At 36.6% G+C, this 19364-nt stretch overlaps 1 protein-coding gene across 1 annotated transcript in view; it reads left to right on the top strand.

Moving 5' to 3' along the window:
* Nucleotides 1-19364, top strand: part of LOC149282561 (dedicator of cytokinesis protein 2-like) — a 291513-nt gene that overhangs the window by 242193 nt on the left and 29956 nt on the right. The window contains exons 38-46 of the mRNA XM_089498058.1: nucleotides 1833-1952; nucleotides 2597-2686; nucleotides 5105-5209; nucleotides 7331-7472; nucleotides 7667-7748; nucleotides 11895-11979; nucleotides 14156-14242; nucleotides 14560-14736; nucleotides 17915-17998. Of these exons, the coding sequence (XP_089354184.1) occupies nucleotides 1833-1952; nucleotides 2597-2686; nucleotides 5105-5209; nucleotides 7331-7472; nucleotides 7667-7748; nucleotides 11895-11979; nucleotides 14156-14242; nucleotides 14560-14736; nucleotides 17915-17998 (972 nt within the window). The remainder of the gene's footprint in view (nucleotides 1-1832; nucleotides 1953-2596; nucleotides 2687-5104; nucleotides 5210-7330; nucleotides 7473-7666; nucleotides 7749-11894; nucleotides 11980-14155; nucleotides 14243-14559; nucleotides 14737-17914; nucleotides 17999-19364) is intronic.

The following is a 19364-nucleotide window of genomic DNA, read 5'->3' as shown; positions in this document are numbered from 1 at the left end:
TAAATTCCTCTGCCTATTTAAGAGACTCTGGTACACTCAGTCTTCGCCTTCTGATGGTCGTACCTATCTTCCTCAGTAAGCGTTCCTGTTTTGATTCCTGTTACCGACTCGGCTTGTTCCTGTTCCTGTTTTCCTGGCGTTTGACTCTGGCTTCCTCCACGACGATCCTGACTTCTGGCTTCCTGACCTCGGCTTATTCCACGACGATCCTGACTTCCGGCTTCCTGACCTTGGCTTGTTTTTCGACCATTCTGCGCTGGTTACCTCTGATATCTGTCTATTGGACTTTGCCCGTGCTGTTCTACCTGACTACAGGTTCTATTGTACGCTGTGTCTTTTATACTGATAACAAGTTCAAACAGGTGCCATTAATACAGGTAACGAGTGGAGGAAAAAGGAGACTCTTAAAGAAGATGTTACAGGTCTGTGAGAGCCAGATATCTTGCTTGTTTGTAGGTGACCAAATACTTATTTTACCGAGGAATTTACCAGTGAATTAATTAGATAGCTTACAATGTGATTTCCTGTATTCTTTACCCCCATTCTGTCTCTCATAGTTGAAGTTTACCTATGGTGAAGATTACAAGCCTCTCTCATCTTTTTAAATGGGAGAACTTGCACAATTGGTGGCTGACTAAATACTTTTTTGCCCCACTGTATTTAAAACTTAAGTTTCTTGTGTTCCACTGTAATATGTTTGATTGATATACCTCCTGCAGACTGGTCACACACATTGTGAACAGTAGTGTAGGGCTGTGGAGTATGTTGAATTCAGGTGAGATCAGAGGGAAAAAAGTAAAAACAGTATAAGATAATGAGCACTCAAAAAAAAAAAGATCTTTAATGTGTGTGTATATATATATATATATATATATATATATATATATAATCATTGTATTACTTTTGCACTTTAATTTTTTCCAAAGGGAATATCTATTTTGCCCAAATAACACTGAAAGAAAAAGAATGGAAATAAACAAAAATATAAAAAAAATAAAAAAATAAAGTGTAACAAAAACTATAAAAACATACCCTTTGATTTATGTTTGTGTTTCTGTGGTTTCTGCCAGATTTGTGTGGGTAAATCAAACATGGAATCATAGTAAATATGGCAAAAAGCTCTGATATTTACAGTATGAAAAACCTTCCGTACCGTAGGAGTGAAATACATTTATTGAAAGCCAGCAAAACATTGTAGCTATCTAGTGAGTACAAATATTATGTGAAAATGAAGGCAAATTGGAATATTTATGTTTGGCTGGAAAAAACTTCATATGTAGCTCGTTTGCAAATAGTAGCTGTATTTTTGTGGTTTTCAGTGAAAAACCATTCACATGCATTTTTGCACTGCCATAAAAAAGCCCTGCGTTTTATGAAACACAGTTCTTTTGTTATTGGTATGCATTGAACTATAATTGTGTCTGTTAATGTGAGCATGCACATACTAATCCGGTATCAGTAAGTTTGATTATATTAGTCATTATTTTCAAATTCAAAAACTGTGAGTGATTCATCGCAGAAAGGTAACATTCTATTTTCTCCAATTGTTTGATTGGGAATGTTTTTTTTCTGTGGGAAGATTGTATTTAACGCTAACACTGTTAAAAGTGATTGTAGATGTGTCAAATGGTCCTTTAGGATTGTGTTCATAAAAAGCTGTTTGTAGAACTGTTTGTCTTATAAATAGGGAAAAGTTATAGATTGTGGGAAGTTTAAAAGAAATTTCCCCACAAATTATATCTGTACTTTTTGTTTAAGAATGGTTTTTGTAAGCTTGGAGATAGGATATACTAGATGATGTGCTAAAGTGAATTACTATTTGTCTCAACTAGTGGTCAGATGAGCAGTGCTCCTCACAGATTATGCAGACTGAGTTCCAGAGCTCCCAAACACATCGTCATCTTAAAGAGAGTCTGTATGGAATTATTATTGGATACTTTGACAAAGGAAAGGTACGTTTTTCAAAAATGTTTTGCAGATACAATTGGGGGGATATAAATATATATACACTACTGTTCATGGAAATTTCTTGCTGAAGGGGTTTCTAATGATCAATAGCATTTTAAACTTCTGCTTGTATTAGCTAAGACAACATGCCATTGAAACACAGGTGCAGTGGTTGCTGATAAAGAGCCTCTGTACGCCTATGGAGATATTATATTACAAAACAGCCATTTCTAACTACAATAGTGATTTACATTATCATTAACAATGTCTACAATTTATTTCTGATCCATTTGATGTTACTTTAATGGGCAAAATTTTCATTTCTTTCAAAGAAGAAGGACATTTGTAAGTGATCTCAAACTTTTGAACAGTAGCAGATAAAAATATATAGAGGCAAGAAAAAGTAAATGAACCCTTTGGAATTACCAGCATTAATGTATAAATGTGTCTTAAAATCTGGACTGATTTTCATCTAGGTTACAATAATGAACAAACAATCTGTTTCAAATAAAAACACAATGTTGTATTGTTCTTATCGATATTGAATGCATTGATGTCGTAAATACAGGAGTCGCATGGGTATTCAACTTAACACGTCGCTGAGTTTTTAGGGAACATAACATAATTTTTTGTGTCATGTTACATCTAGATGTGGGAAGAAGCAATAGCCCTTTGTAAACAACTGGCAGACCAATATGAAATGGAAACTTTTGACTATGAGCTACTGAGCCAGTGCCTGGTAAGAACTTATTTTAGAGTGTTCTATAAATCTATAATGTTACATATTGAAGTGTTGCCAAATATGTATGAACCTACTCTCATGAAAAAGTTCGATTTTATATTATAAAAATATTTAATATTATGCTCATAATAGTCAGTGCTGCAATGTACAATTGTTCACATTATATTTAAAAACTTTACACAAAAAATAGTTATTTCACATATAAGTATGAAATGTATCTTGTTGGTTAAAGATAACAGGCTGACCACCACCTTGGGTACCGACTGATAACTAGTTGGTAAAAGTGAGGAATAGTAGCAGTGATCAAAATGTTTATGGGTAATGATACAAGTGAGAAAAGTTAAAAAAAAATAGGTGACAGAAAGGATTGTAACATTTGAAGACATCAAAATAATTCGCGGGCAAGGGAGGGCTGGTAGATAGTAAGGAGGGGTTTTACTTTATAGTGCTATCTGGGGGTTCAACAAAGAGTTAAAATCTACAAAATTATACATATGCATGGACTTCATACATTCTTTAAACACTAAAAACCTGTATTATAAATAAATTGCAAACATTATGAACATGTTTCTGTACACAATGCATTATCACGTATTCATGATATGAATAGATTTGGTACTTTGCTGGTAGACTCAGGGCTTAGCCTTAGAATGCTGCTCTCATTGAAAGGTCACCTGGTGTCACTTTGCAGGAGGAAACCTATGCATTGTGTTAGCCAATTGGCTTGTAAAATGTAGAGGAGTAAAGATATTTCCAATATGTACCCCCTATAAACCGGCTTAGAGATAAAAACTACAAATATGGCCACCAGGTGTCATACTTACCAGCAGAGAACCTTTTCCCAGTGACCTGTGTTAAAAGTAGGCCCAGATGTGCACTTAAATCAAGAGAGCAATGAGTTAATTACACACTCATGTTAACACATACTCACACACGCACACGCAAATTCATGCTCACACACACATACACATCCATGCTTACACACCATTTACACATGCATGTTTATACACATCCGTACTCACATATCAATGCTCACACACTTACATATACATACACGCACCTGCACCTACATGCTTACGCACACATCCATGCACACACATAACCATCCATGCCCACACACTATTTACACATACATGCTCATAGACATCCATGCTCACGCATACCTATCCTTAATAAAGGATGCATGGTCAGACACAGGCAGGGTCTATATACAAAATGGTTAATTATACAAGCCATATGTTAGTTCACAGAGCAGGTAGTTAGACAAGCCAGGTAGATCAATCTGTAACAGATGATCATGAAATCACCAACATAACATGAGTAATGTCTCACATCTTTCACCAAGAAGCCTAATCAAAGACTGACAAAGACAAATACAAACAGGACAAAAGTCTGGCTCTGATAGCTAAATAAATACACTTGAATTACATGATTGACTCTAAAGAGATGGAATAAAACATTTCTGTTTTATTCATGTGGCCTAAGCTGATGGTATTTGGAAATGCTATCTGTTGGGATGTGTGCTAATAACATTACTTAGCTTTTTGGACTTTGCTGTACATATGATGTACACTGCACTGCTATATAAAAGCTACCATTACTGCCAAAGGGTGAAGTATCTTGTCCTTTCTGGATCCTCTGTAATTTATCACTTGTGCCTTTAAAAAAAAAAAAAGAAATTAATGATGGTTTTGTTTTATCATTTTTCAGTATATGTTTGCAAAAATATACTTAGCTCTATATTCAATAAAAATAAATTCAGGGGATGTTGTAGTTTCAAAAAACATATTTGAACAAATAGCATGTATTTTGGTTGTTTTATAATATAAAAAAGTACGAGAAGATATATATATATATATTTTTTACTTTTTTTTTTTTTTTAAACATTGTACTTCAGGTAAAACTCTAAAACTTTTAGCTGAACAAAAGAACAAAGAAAAACAAAAAGTCAACGGATCTCCCTTAACTAAGATCCCTTAGTTACATGTTCTCCTCTTGTCCATGCATCTGAAGCTCTCAGCCGCATCCCAGGCTAATTTTGCATTCATTAATCTCTTCTCTTTCCTTCTTTGCTAGATTTGTTGTATATCCCACAAAGTACAACCCCCCCATGACCATGTGCAATCAATGGCATCCATATATTGAGATGGGCTTTGAGCCTCACTTATCTCTTTTTTTACAAAATAATGAATTACCTAACAAATATGACAACCCAGTTAATATAGCACTTAACATAACAGTGTAGTAAACCTGCATTTGTACTAATGGCCTATTAGCAGCTAAAAACTGCTATGCTAAATGTGTATTTTGTATTTTAAATGCTTTTTTTGTGGCAGTATACAGACTTATTACTCATTTAAGAGATGGATATTTTGGATTATTTTCCATTTAATGTGTTTTTTCCTGTAATGGCAGACTCAGCAAGCAAAATTCTATGAAAATATAATGAAAATTCTCCGTCCCAAACCTGATTACTTTGCAGTTGGATACTATGGCCAAGGATTTCCTACTTTCCTTCGGGTAAGTGATAAATTAATTTTATGTTCACACCAGCTCATTTTCTAACTGTCAGCGAGTAAGTATGCAGATGTAGATGAATGCAAGTAGGAGTTTGATTTATAGGTATGTATAGATGATAGCAATTTGGTGATCTCAGCAGATGACAACATTGTTTTTGTGCTTTAAAAAACTAATAAAATCTTACAAGCAATCATTTTATGTTCTCACAATACAGTTTACAGATGGTATTTAACTGAACATCTATCAATTGGTTGTTAACATAGTTTTCTGGCAGAAGATTCCACATTAGAACAAAACAGTAGTCAATTTAAAATAAAAATAAGTCAAATGTAGAATGATTTTCTTGGACAATGATATTATTATTAAATATATCTAATGAATATGAATATGTATGTTACGGAGATGTTTGTACTCAGTTGGGAAACATTCTGATATGCTTAATAACTTTGGGTTATTTAATTGACATTTAACCAACCGTATCCTCTCTTCTACTGATAATTTGTGACTGTTTTTACCACAGTGCCCCTTATATGCCAAAACATGGATCTTACCTAGGACAAAAAAATGGTAACATTTAATACCCAAAAGCCATGCGTTCAAGTTACAACACAAGACAGAACTAATTATATTTTACATTTAATATTTAAAAAAAAATTGCACTGCTTATACAAAAATGTAAAAAGGATAGACATTGAAAACTATAGGAAACCCTATACAACTAGAGTCTGTAGATGATTAATGCATATATTAACACCTTAAAGACAAAGCCCGTATATGTACGGGCTCAAAATGCATTATTTTCAATGGGTTTAGGGACCGCCCATTGTCCTTAAGGGGTTAAAGTCTTCCCGAACGTCTTTCCTGAAACAAAAAGTTTCCACTAAAATTGACACATTTTAATAGAAATTTCATGAGTGGGGAGTGCAGAGCCCAGGTAATTTATAGCACAATAATTATGTTTTAAACATAATTAAAAACATTTAGGTGCCGGGCTTGTTAAATAGTTAACCTCTTGGGAGACTGAGCATTATTTTTGTGTTTTGGTATAGCTAGATTTAGGTGACAGCTACAGTTAAAGTGGTACTTTAGTGGTACTCTCGAATAGTTTCTATATCATGTACATACTATATCTCCTGAAAAATGTGTATGAAAAATGGTTTGCACTATATACATGCATACATATGAAATGGAATAGCACAGGATAAAACAATACCAATTAAAAATGAGAAAGGAGGAAAAAGTATGTAACACACCCGTTGCCTTAGCATTATTGTTGGCACCCCCATGAAGAATTCAAATCAGTTTGAAAAGAACAAGAATGTCATTGATGTGATATTATAAAAAGCCAAACCACAATCATTCTGGAAAATATTTCTATGGACAGATGAAATTAGAGTAGACCAATGTAGGCCAATGATATGTTCATAGGGGAAGAAATCAAGCTTGTAAGAACACCCTACTTATAGTTAAACAGTGGAGGATCTAATGCTGTGGGGCTGCTTTGTTGTCACTTGTACTCGAGGTGGAAACTTAGTAAGGTAATCAAGAAATCAAATGATTGCCACACATTGCCATATATCCATACATTTATTTTTACCAATCATAGATACCTAGATAGACATAGATAGATAGTTTAAGGCAAATCGTGCATCTGGTTACATGGCATGGTAAAAATACAAAAGACCCCAAAATATATATAGTCCTTGTATTTGAGATAAAAAAAAACTACATGATTGTTTATAACGATGAAATAAAGAAAATATTTTATAATTCATCAAAAAGTCAAGAAAAAATGGATCCCAAAAAATAATCACTGCATAAAATATTGTTCATACAATGAATTACCAGTGAAGAATTACCGTAATTGAAAATATATATGTGCAAAAGTGATTTAAGGTGCTTCTTGCATTTCAGGTAGCATCAATTCAATGTCTTTGGACTTGTAGCAGTATTTTTTTTACTTAATCCTTATCCACCATCGTGTCATTTGAACTACAAATTTGAAATTATGAGATATTGAGCTTGCTATATCTCAAACACAATGACTTTTTTTTAAGATTATTTCAATATTAATCCTGTGAACTACACATATTGATTATACTGTTGTGATTTTATTTGCAGAATAAAGTGTTCATCTATCGAGGTAAGGAATATGAGCGAAGAGAAGATTTTCTGGCCCAGTTGATGAGCCAGTTCCCTTTCGCAGAACAGTTAAACACCACCTCATCCCCAGGAGAGGATATCAAAAGTTCTCTTGGACAATGTATCCTGATTGGACTGGGAAATAACATGGAATACTGTAGATATTAACTTTAATCCAACTTTTTCCAGTGTGGTAGTTTTTTATTATTCATTTAAAAAATACCAGCATAGACATAATCATATGGAAATGTTGATATTCTGACATAAATTTCAAATGTGCAAATCTTTATAATCCTTAACATAGTGTTTTTATAGATATTCAATGCTTTACAGTTCAGCCTGTGTTAGAGGAGCAACCTAGATTTAGAAATAAACCGGTACCAGATCAGATCATAAAGTAAGTCATTGGCATTGTTACTTTATTGAGATGACATACTATTGGCATATACATGTAAATTTACTGTGGTTTAGTTCTCTAGATTAGATTTTTATATTAACCCCTTAATGACAAAGCCTGTATATGTACAGGCTCAAAATGCATTGTTTTCAATGGCTTTAGGGACCGCCCATTGTCCTTAAGGGGTTACATGCTTGTTGGAGTCCATTTTGCATGGGTTCTGGTGCATGTAATCATTTTCCTTTTTACCATGGCTGCCCCTATTGAAATCAGAAAGCTTTAGTATGGGAACCTCTTGTACATGCTCAGCATCGAAGCAGCAGATAACTGCATGTATTGTAGGAAAACGCAAGCTTTCAGTTAGCATGCAGGTAATGGCTGCCATTATTCCCATTGATTTACATCAGAGCTCACTACGAAATGACTAGAATGCGAGTTCTACTGAGTATGCGTAAGAAGCATACTGAGGTATTTTCCCTGCTTTCAACAGAGACACCTAGGGAAGGATTTACTTAAGCAGAAGTCTCATTTTCTAAAACTCTAATAACTAAAGAATGCCTGCACCTTTTTGAATGTTGCAAAATACACTAGAGTGTTTTACTCAATTTGTAAAACCATATGATCTCTTTTTCACACGACTATATATATATATATATATATATATATATAGACTGTATATATAATATTTCACATGAAAATAAGGTTTGACTTAATTAGCATAAGACTCCTTTAATGTCTTAAGAGAAATACCCCATTGTTTTCAGCCCCAACTAATACACCTCCTTTCTCACTTGTCTTTTCATATCCCTCCTCTACAATCCGTTCTCAATAGGCTTCCTTTCTGGGTTGATTACATTTTGATGGGTTTTATATTATGTGATGTGGTGCCGTAAACAAAGTATCTATCAATAGCTAAATATATGTAAAGTAAAGGGTATGCTGTTTATAAGGTTTTCTCTTATATATATCTAACAAAACTATGAAAATTGATCCAGCCTCCTGGTGCCCCAACTAATGGAACTCAAAAAGTTTAAGTACAATTAATTTATGGCACACTAAGCAGGTAGTCATCTCTTTCCACCTTGCATGCATCATCTCTAAAACTACAAAGTTATTGTTAGCGCTTTAAAATCTTCCACTGTGCAGTTAGACGCTAAAAAAACTGCATGATTCTGTGAGGATATATAACTCACCAGTGTATAAAAGAACTTCCCACGTATGAATAACACTCGAGATCTGTGGGTAACTTGCTACCGATCTGTGTGGGTTAACATAAAGGCTGCTATATCAATGGTTTAAGTGAGAATAACACGCTGAATGCAAATGAAAGATTGCTTCAAAAAATACTGAAAAACTATAAACCGTATATACTTCTACATGTTAGATGTAGCCCAGATTACAGAAAAAAGCAGACAGTCTGGATCAATTCATTTCTAATTAATTTATATGGTGTATTCACATATAGACTTTTCCAAATTATGTAGTTATGTCAGAAAGCCATGCAGTGGATCATGTATCTGCTTACTCGCTCCTCTGGTAGTACACTCTTTGTCTTAATTTTCATTACTAATGTTACCTGTTTTGTTTAATATTGGGCCTGTTTCAATGTATATACCCCTCACAATAAACCACACAATATGGTGGTAATACAAGGTATTCAGCAGTATATGGAGCATTAGAAAAATAAGGCAAATATCTGCAGATATCCTAAAATACCCTTCTTTTTCCATATTCTCTCTCTTGTCCATGTGTTTCACCTTATTGTTGTCCATGTTCCTTTTGTCGAATACTTTTCTGAAATTGATATCCTCCATATATCGCTCCCTTCTTCCTTGTCCCCATATTGATATATTTCTTTCTTTTATCCTTTCTCATTCTTCTGCATCTGTTCCAATATACACAGGCTTACCTAGAAATACATACGAAGACTCTTAGAAATGCATGATATTATACTATAGTGCTCTTATTATGAGAGAAAAATGCATATCTTGGCCGGTGTGGTCACATCCAACAGACAACCTACTCTGGCTCAAATTGCTGAAAAACTTAATAATGGTTCTGATAGAAAGGTCTCAAAACACACAGTGCATTTGTTGTGTATGGAGCTGCATTGCCACAGACCAGTCAGAGTGTCCATTCTGACCCCAGTCTACTGCCGAAAGTGCCTACAATGGGCAAGTGAGCACAAGAAAAGGACCACGGAGCAACGGAAAAAGGTGGCTTGGTCTGATAAATCAAATAAACATTTTTACATCACGTGGATGGCCAGGTGCATGTGCTTTGCTTACCTGGAAAACACATGGTGTCAGGGTGCATTATGGGAAGAAGGCAAGCCGGCAGAGGCAGTCTGATGCTTTGGTCAATGTTCTGCTGGGAAACCTTGGGTCCTGCCATTCATGTGGATGTTACCTTGACACGTACCCCCTACCTAAGCATTGTTGCAGACCGTGTACAGCCTTTCATGGACACTGTATTCCCTAATGGCATTGGCCTCTTTTAGCAGAATAATGCACCCTGCCACAAAGCAAAAGTGGTTCAGGAATGGTTTGAGGAACACAAACAGTTAAAGTTGTTGACTTGGCATCCAAATTCCTCAGATCTCAATCCAATCGAGCATCTGTGGGATGTGCTGGACAAACAAATCTGATCCATAGAGGCCCCACCTCTATGGATCAGACTTACAGGACTTAAAGGATCTGCTGCTAATGTCTTGGTACTACAGCATACCTTCAGAGATCTAGTGGAGTCCATGCCTCAATGTTTCGGGGTTCTTTTGCCTTTCATTTACTTCTTACTGTAGGTGAAACCCCTGTTCGTTGAGGCTCTCTCTTTTCTCTTAAACTTAACCTGTGAATTACAATTATTGTGAGCAAATAAATAATTTCCTTACCCCATTTGCATGAATTGCCACACAGCTCGGTCTAAAACAAAAAGCTTTTTTTTAAGGATAAAGTCTATCTACAATAAAATAAAATAAATTGGTTCATTGCGTTAATACTAACAGTATCATTTTAAATTGGATTAAATTAAGACTGTTTAAAACTGCCACTGTAATTCAACGAGTATCTGTCACGTGGAAAAATCAAAATTAGCCTAACTTGAAAATCACCAGCTTTGGACACCCAGACTAATTTCTGGTAACTTTTCAATTTTTTTTTACATAGCGTTCACAGATTAAACTATTTACTTACATGTAATTAAACTGCAAGCTGGAAATACGTGGACATATTTTCCCATATTCTACTTGTATTTTTGACCCGTACCGATTCTCTTGCTTATTTTTAATAATCATTCCGTTACTAACAATGGAAATACAATGTTTTTTGAACTTGTTGCAAGGTCCCAGACATGGCGGGTTGGCTTCAAAGTTCAATGTTAAATGTTATGATTGTCTTCTGAGTATCAGAATTTGGATACAAGCTTTTAGCATGTTCAAATGAAAGCCTAATTCAACATTGAGTTCAGTAATGTAGAAACAATTTGTATATTACAGTTAAGCTGTTGAAAAGTTTTCCTCGTTCTGGCTACCTAGATGCTTAGTTCCCCCTTGTCAGTTATACAATGCGTACTATCTGTACCCTAATCCCACTAGCTTTATAAGATTGCCAGTAGGGCCCTTTCTACCTAATGTATGGGTTTGTCATTTTCAGTTTGTCATACCCATTGCACTGCCCTGCCAAAACTGCTGGTGCTATAAAAGTAAATAATGCTAATAATAAAAACATTTAACACTTGTGGACCACAACATACACAAGAGATACATGCATAAACCAATAAAAACAGTACACGAAAAAAGAAAAGATATTAATGCAAAAGTAGGTTAAATTGATGATAATGCTAATTGATTTTCTTTGAGTGTATGAAGAACAAAAAGCACTAAAACTAAGTCACAATTTTATGGTTTTTATGGGCTAAAATTTAAAGAAGGTATGGAGAATAATTGTGCATAATATTCTTTTTATACCTTAATCTATCGAATCAGTTATCCAGAAGGGCACTCAATTAATTTACATATACTCTGTGAAAGTAAGAGTACATTAAGCATTAATATTTTCATATAGTATAAAATACTGCCCAGGAGGTATGGATTAAAAGTTCTTGTCGTGCTGTTCATTTTACACGATTGTCCTTTAAATAATCTTGCAGTTTTTACAAGTCAAATTATGTGCAAAGATTCCACTATTCAAGACCTGTAAGGAAGGGGTCCATTGATCCTGAAAATGAATTTGCTGTAAGTATATCCAGCTGGGAATATTTCATTCTTTATAATAATATGCAAAATCATTAATGCTTAAATACTGATGAAAGTTGGGAATTTTGAAATAAACGGAAATGTACAAGAATGACAACAGTGGAAAAACGTTTTATAAATGTAGGGTAACTATATTTTGTCATAGCATTTTCTATTTTCTAATTAACACATTTAAGAGTAAATATAATGTGAGGCAAACACATGTAGAAATGCTGGTTTAATGTAAAAGCTGTGGTGTCAGAAGGTGTTTGATTTGCTTAATTGACACAAAGAAATAGTACGATAGTAAGATTACACAGTATTAAAAAGAACTTTACGCAGAGAAGATACATCTTAATATTATATATGGAATCAAAGAATTCCTATGTCCAGGAAATAAAAAAAAAAAAAAAAAACCTTTTTTATACTGCTGTTTCTTTAATTATTACTTCTCCAGCCTCCTCATACCTTCACTGATGCTTCTTAGTGAAATACTCGGCAGAGCTGCTTGTCTCTGCCCATTTTGAATAATTGCACATTAGCTTGTTCAGCAGCCTTGTACACCTTTGGTCAGTGTCTCTACCAGAATGTAAAAAAGTTTTAGGCAGGTGTGAAAAATGCTATAAGGTAAGAATGTTTTTTGTTAACTGTATTTGTTTTATCATTTGACAAACTGCAAGGTGAATAAACAGAACAAAAATACAAATCAAATCAATATTTGGTGTGATCACCATTTGCCTCCAAAACAACATCTGTTCTTCTAGGTACATTTGCATCAATGCACTATGTAGGTTGAAATACAATCATTAACTGACACAGAAATAGTAGCATAGGAGGATTAAAACTGGATGACGAACAGCCAAACTCACTAACAAGGTGTCATACACCATAACAAGACAGCACAGCAACAAAACACAACATAGTTATATTCCATCAGCAAGATGGAAAATTTCAATGCAACAGGGGTTTCCAGGTGTTTTGTCCAAGCTCTTTTGAAGGGGCACAAAGAAACATGTAATGTTGAGGACCGTAGACACAGCAGTCAGCCAAGGAAACGTACTTGCTGCAGATGAAAGACACGTCATGTTTATTCCCCTTCACAATTAGAAGATTCCAGTAGTGCTATCAGCTCAGCACTGTCAGAAAACAATGGGACCCTAGTACACTCATCTACTGTCTGGAGAAGTCTAGTCAGAAGTGGTCTTCATGGAAGACTTGCAGCCAAAAGACCATGCCATCCGACCTGGAAACAAGGTCATGCTACTTAACTATTCACATAAACACAGGAACAGAGGTGCAGAAGAGTCAAAATCTGAAATATTTGGCTGTAGCAGAAGGAAGTTGGTTCACTAAAGGGCTGGAGAGCAGTGCAAACACTTATTATGTTCGGAGTGAGCAGTGAAGCATGGTGTTGGTTCCTTGCAACTTTGGGGCTGCACTTCTGCAAATGGAGTTGAGGATTTGTTCAGAATGAATGGTCTCCTCCATATTGAGAAGTATAGGCAGATACTTATCCATCATACAATACCATCAGAGATGCATCTGATTGGCCCCAAATTTATTTTGCAGCATGACAATGACCCAAAACATACAGCCCAAGTCATTAAGAATTATATCTAGCATAAAGAACAAGGAGTCCTGGAAGTGATGGTATGATGCCCACAGAGCCCAGATCTCTACATCATTGAGTCTATGTGGGATTACATGAATAGAGTGAAGCAACTGAGGCTACCTAAAGCCACAGAAGGTTCTCCTAGATGTTTAGAGCAATCCACCAGCCGAGTTCCTTAAAAACTGTGTGTGAGCGCACCTAGAAGAATTAATGCTGTTTTGAAGGCAAAGGGTGCTCACACCAAATATTGATTTAGATTTTCCTATATTTTGTTTGCTTTTTGTTAAATGTTAAACATATCCTGTTAACATCCATCTTTGAAAGCATTGTTACTTTACAGCATTTTTATCACACCTGCCTAAAACATTTCCACAATACTGTATATATATATATATATATATATATATATATATATATATACAGTATTGTGCAAATTTTATATATATATATACATATATATATATTTATACCGTATATATATTTACATATATACACATATAACCAACATGTACACATTACTGATTATTTGATTTAATTAATAATGTATCTTTTTTTTATGTACAGTCAATGTGGATTGAAAGGACAACGTTTATCACAGCTTACAGGTTACCTGGCATTTTACGGTGGTTTGAAGTTACCTCCATATTACATGTATGTAATTTTTGGTTTGTTTGTTATTTGTACTTAATAGACATGATTACTGTAAAGTAGCCTCTATAACAGTCGCTCCCTACTCTGGTCTCCAGCCTTAGGTTTGCGACCCAAGTATTCAGAAACACTGCCATGGAGGGCACAAGTGCTTCTTTATTCCATTTAGTATGTATTAGTTGTACATTGAGTGAGAATTATTTAACACGCTTTTAGTGTTAACTTTTAGGGGATTTTTTTTTTTGCAAATTATGCACATATTATGTTGTTTTAATTGAAATTATAGTTTGAAAGTGATTGAGTTTTTGGAATTGTATTAGGCAACCATCAGTCCACTGGAAAATGCTATTGAGACAATGTCTGCAACAAATGAAAAGATACTGATGCTTATCAATCAATACCAAAGTGATGAACATCTGGCAATCAACCCACTATCAATGTGTCTGAATGGAATTGTTGACCCAGCTGTTATGGGTGGATTTGCAAAATATGAAAAGGTAAGAATAAATATATGTTACACTGTGAAGATTATTCTTAGAATAATTGAGGATCCATGGGGATGGGTCAGCCATCTTCCAAGGGCTGACCCATCATTCATATACCAAGCTGAATCTGTTTTGCACTTTTCAGCAAGGAGTGACATAAATAAAGTTAGTCGGAAAAGGATTGTGCAGCACAAATTTGCAGCTTGTCTTCAGCACAATATACACTGGGCTCGTCTAAATCGTCCATTACCCATACACTCATCATACACACTATCCAAATGCTTAGACACTTGGACTTTGTGGCCAAAAGACATATTAATCACTCTAAATCTTCAGCATGTGTTAAATGTGTAAGACTTGCCTAATGTACCAGTATTTACAATTCCTTATATGTCACAACAAAGGCATGTATAGTGCTAAGCATGTGCCTTCCAAAAATAGCGTGTTGAATAAAATAGAATGAATAATATTTCAACATATTAAATTATAATCTGTTGAATCAGGTTTTGGGATTATAATTTATGCACAAAAAGAGTACTGTATTTGCTCGATTATAAAACGAGGTTTTTTCCAGAGCAAATGCTCTGAAAAATACCCCTCGTCTTATAATCGAGGTCGTCTTCTAATCATACCTCAAAAAAATGTCTGCTGGGGCCAGTGGCGTCTCCAGCTTTCATATTTAGGGGGGGCACATGGGGGGCCAGGGACCAAAGTAGGGGGGCCAATTATAAAACGGTACATATACACTATATATATATATATATATATATATATATACACTATATATATATATATATATATATATATATACACACACACACACATATACACACACACACGTTAGGCAGTTATTTCTCATTCTTTAGTATTAGCCCCTGCTGACAATATATATAAATATTAGACCCTGCTGCCGCTATATAGAAATATTACACCCTGCTTCTGATATATATTAATATTAACCCCTGCTGCGGATATATATTGATATTAGCCCCTGCTGCGGATATATACTTATATTATACCCTGCTGCCGATATACATGAAAATTATACCCTGCTGCCGATATATATATTAATATTTGACCCTGCTACCAGTATATATTAATATTAGCCCCTACTGCCAATATATATTATTAGTCCCTGCAGCCAATATAGATAAAATTAGCCTCTGCAGCCAATATATATTAATATTAGCCCCTGCTGCCGATATATATATATAAATACTAGACCCTGCTGCCAATATGAATATAAATACTAGACCCTGCTGCCAATAAATATTAATATTAGCCCCTGCTGCCAATATATGTTAATATCTCCATCTCCCTCCCTATCTATCCTATCTATCCCCTCTCCCTCCCAATCTATCCCCTCTCCTTCCCAATCTATCCTATCTAACCCCTCTCCCTCCCAATCTATCCTATCTATCCCCTCTCCCTCCCAATCTATCCTATCTATCCCCTCTCCCTCCCAATCTATCCTATCTATCCCCTCTCCCTCCCAATCTATCCTATCTACCCCCTCTCCCTCCCAATCTATCCTAACTACCCCCCCTCTCCCTCCCAATCTATCCTAACTACCCCCCTCTCCCTCCCAATCTATCCCTATCTACCTCTTCTCACTTCCTATCTACCTCTTTTCACTCTCTAACCCCTCCCCCTCCCTTTGAAGTTCACTTACCTTGGGCTTGTAGAAGTCCAGCGGCGGGATCGCGAGGTCTCTGTCTTCCTGGTTCTGCCGCAGTGTGCGCGGCTTCATTGCTGAGCGCCGGATATGACATCATATACCGGCGCTCGGCTTGAAATGCCGGCACTGCAACCAAGGCAGAGGCCTCGCGGTCGCGGAGAAGAGTGAGAGGCGCCAAACGGTCGCTGAGAACTTATTCCTCAGCAACCGCTCGGCGCCTCTCTCTCTCCTCCGGATCTATTAAAAAAAAAAGACGGCGTTTCAATTGGGGGGGCACACCGGGGGGCACAGCATGATGTAGGGGGGGCCATGGCCCCCTCTGCCCCCCCCCTGCCGACGCCACTGGCTGGGGCCATGCTGCTTACCGGGCTTTGGTCGCGAGCAGCGTCTCTGCTACTAGCAGCAGGAGAACAGGAAGCTAGCAGCGTCCTCACATAACTCTACCTCCCCCCTCCTTCCTCTGGGGGCGGGGCCAGAGAAGTTGCTCGCACAGCCGGGCCCCTGCAGAAGTCTTCGAGTGAGAGATCTGCAGTTCAGGTAAGGGGGTGGGGGAGGATTTTTGAGGAAGTATGTGTGATTAATGGAGTGAATGAGTATTTAAATGTTTGTGAATGAGTGTGTGTGTGATAGCATGGATGTGTAAGGGGGGTGGTGGTGGTAGCATGGCATAGGGAGGCTGTAATCACACTACTATCATCCCCAGGTTCCAGCATGTACTGGCTGCCTTGGCTTGATATGAGTGTGATTGCTGTTAGCATATATATATATATATATATATATATATATACCTCCAGAAATGCATTTTAACCCCCTATATGCCACTCAGCCCCATGATATGCCTTTTAACCCCCTATATGCCAGAGTGGCATATAGGGTATAAGGCATATCATGGGGCAGAGTGGCATATAGAGGGTTAAAAGGCACATCATGGGACAGAGTGGCATATAGGAGGGTATAAGGCATTTCTGGGGGCAGAGTGGCAAGCCTGGGGGCAGATTTGCATAACTGGGGGGGCAGGTTGGCAAATAAAAGGAAGTAAAAAAATATATATTTTTCTCAATCATAGCTTTTATTAAATATGAAAAAATAGTTTACATGAATTAATATTTACTAGTAAAACTTTTCCTATAGGGTAGTCTTATATTCAGGCTTTTTGTTTTTTTCCTAAATTAATATTTTGATTTGGCTGGGTCGTCTTATAATCAGAGTCGTCTTATAATCGAGCAAATACGGTAATATGTGATATACATTGTTATAGGCAGCCACATGGCAAATTAGCACAAGGAAATGTGCTTGCAAAGACTGGTTGTATTTCCTAGTTTATTGTATTTTTAGCATCAATTTAAAGTAATGTCATATGATTTCCTATGTTTGTAATGCTGACTTTTGGCTAAACTGATGTGTACCTAATGATTAAGCCAGAGACCAATGAACTTTTATTTATTGGGTATTGTGGGTATTTTAAAAGAATCAATATTAGAATAAAGAATATTGTGTATTTTATTTGCTTAGGCTTTTTTTACTGAAGAATATATGCAAGAACATCCAGAGGATTATGAAAAGCTAAATAGGCTTAAGGATCTCATTGCATGGCAGGTAAATTTGTTTATTCTGTAATATTAGTATGAAAGACCTCATATACTAACAGCTTCAGCCAACAAAGATAATATATTATAATATAATATGACATTATGACAATATATAATGATTTAATGCCAGGTGAAAAGCTACTGTTACCTTGCAGGCGGTTCCGGCGGTTCCAGCGTTGCCGCGAGCAGGGGAGCCGAGACGCAGCCCGCGCGTTCAGCCCCCTGCTCGTTCTGTTCGCGGGAAGACGCGTTGTGGTCTGTCCGGCCGTTAGACGCGCGCCCCCGTGTGGTGATCTGAGGTTAGACGGGACGCGCGTCTCAGCAGCATGAGAGCCGTTCGCGCATGCGCGAACGGCTATCTCATGAATATTTATGCCGCGTCTTAAAGGGGTACTTATCTCTTTTCCTCCTCCCCCTAATTTAGGGGGTAGGACAATCCTGAGCTAGAGGACTATTTAAACCTTCAGTCTGCATGTACCCCTTGCCTGTGATTATTGCCTTCACTAGCGTTCCAGAACCTTATTTGCCTTTTCGTTGCCTGAACTTTGCTTGAACCTGACCATCCGTTGTTTGCTGTCTGCCCCGACCTCTGCTCGTGACCCCGACTATCCGTTGTTTGCTGCCTGTCCTGACCTCTGCTTATGACCCCGACTATCCGATTGCCAGCTCCTAGTACCATCTGGTTGTTCCTGCACTGCTCGTCATCACTGCTTGGGGGCGCCTTTCCTTGTACTGCAGCGTGGATCCACAGCCTGAACCACCGTTAGTGACAGCTACACAGTGGTATCATACCTCACAGAGACCTAGAGGCTCCAGGGAAGAGGAATATATAGCCTGTCCTTAGCAAGTAACTGAGAAAAAAAAATTAAACTTGGTAAATAAGCAAAGGTATATTTTATATTAACAATGCATTATGATCTCATAGGCATTTTGTAATACTACTAGTAACAATGTTTTGTCATGGTATTATGTGATTTATACCACCTATATGAAGGTGGTTGTTTTTTCATTCTTTTTTAAATTTTACATTTGTTGACATATAGGATATTTGCTGTGATATGCAGGTCACTCAATTGTCAATGTCAGTGGTTATTGTATAAACTGCAAACCTGACACTTTAATAATTAGGATAATACTGCATCCCTAACAGTATCTCTTTCATTGTTAAATCCTATAAAACATATTGAACATGTTAGTAACTTCTTGACTGCTGATGCCAAGCATCTATCCAAAGCATGTGAGTGGCCATGTGGCATTAGGTCACTCCACACCCATATCTCTGCCGAAATTTGAGACCAACTGAAGCACCTTATCATAGAATTTCCACCCACAGAACTGGAGAATTATGTGTTAAAACAGCTGGAAGTCCCAAC

Source organism: Sceloporus occidentalis, unplaced genomic scaffold, assembly GCF_023333645.1.
Source record: "Sceloporus occidentalis isolate IW3139 unplaced genomic scaffold, rSceOcc1.0.p SCAF_112, whole genome shotgun sequence".
In the NCBI taxonomy this organism is placed as follows: Eukaryota; Metazoa; Chordata; class Lepidosauria; order Squamata; family Phrynosomatidae; genus Sceloporus; species Sceloporus occidentalis.
This window is presented reverse-complemented; position numbering and strand designations above follow the sequence as displayed.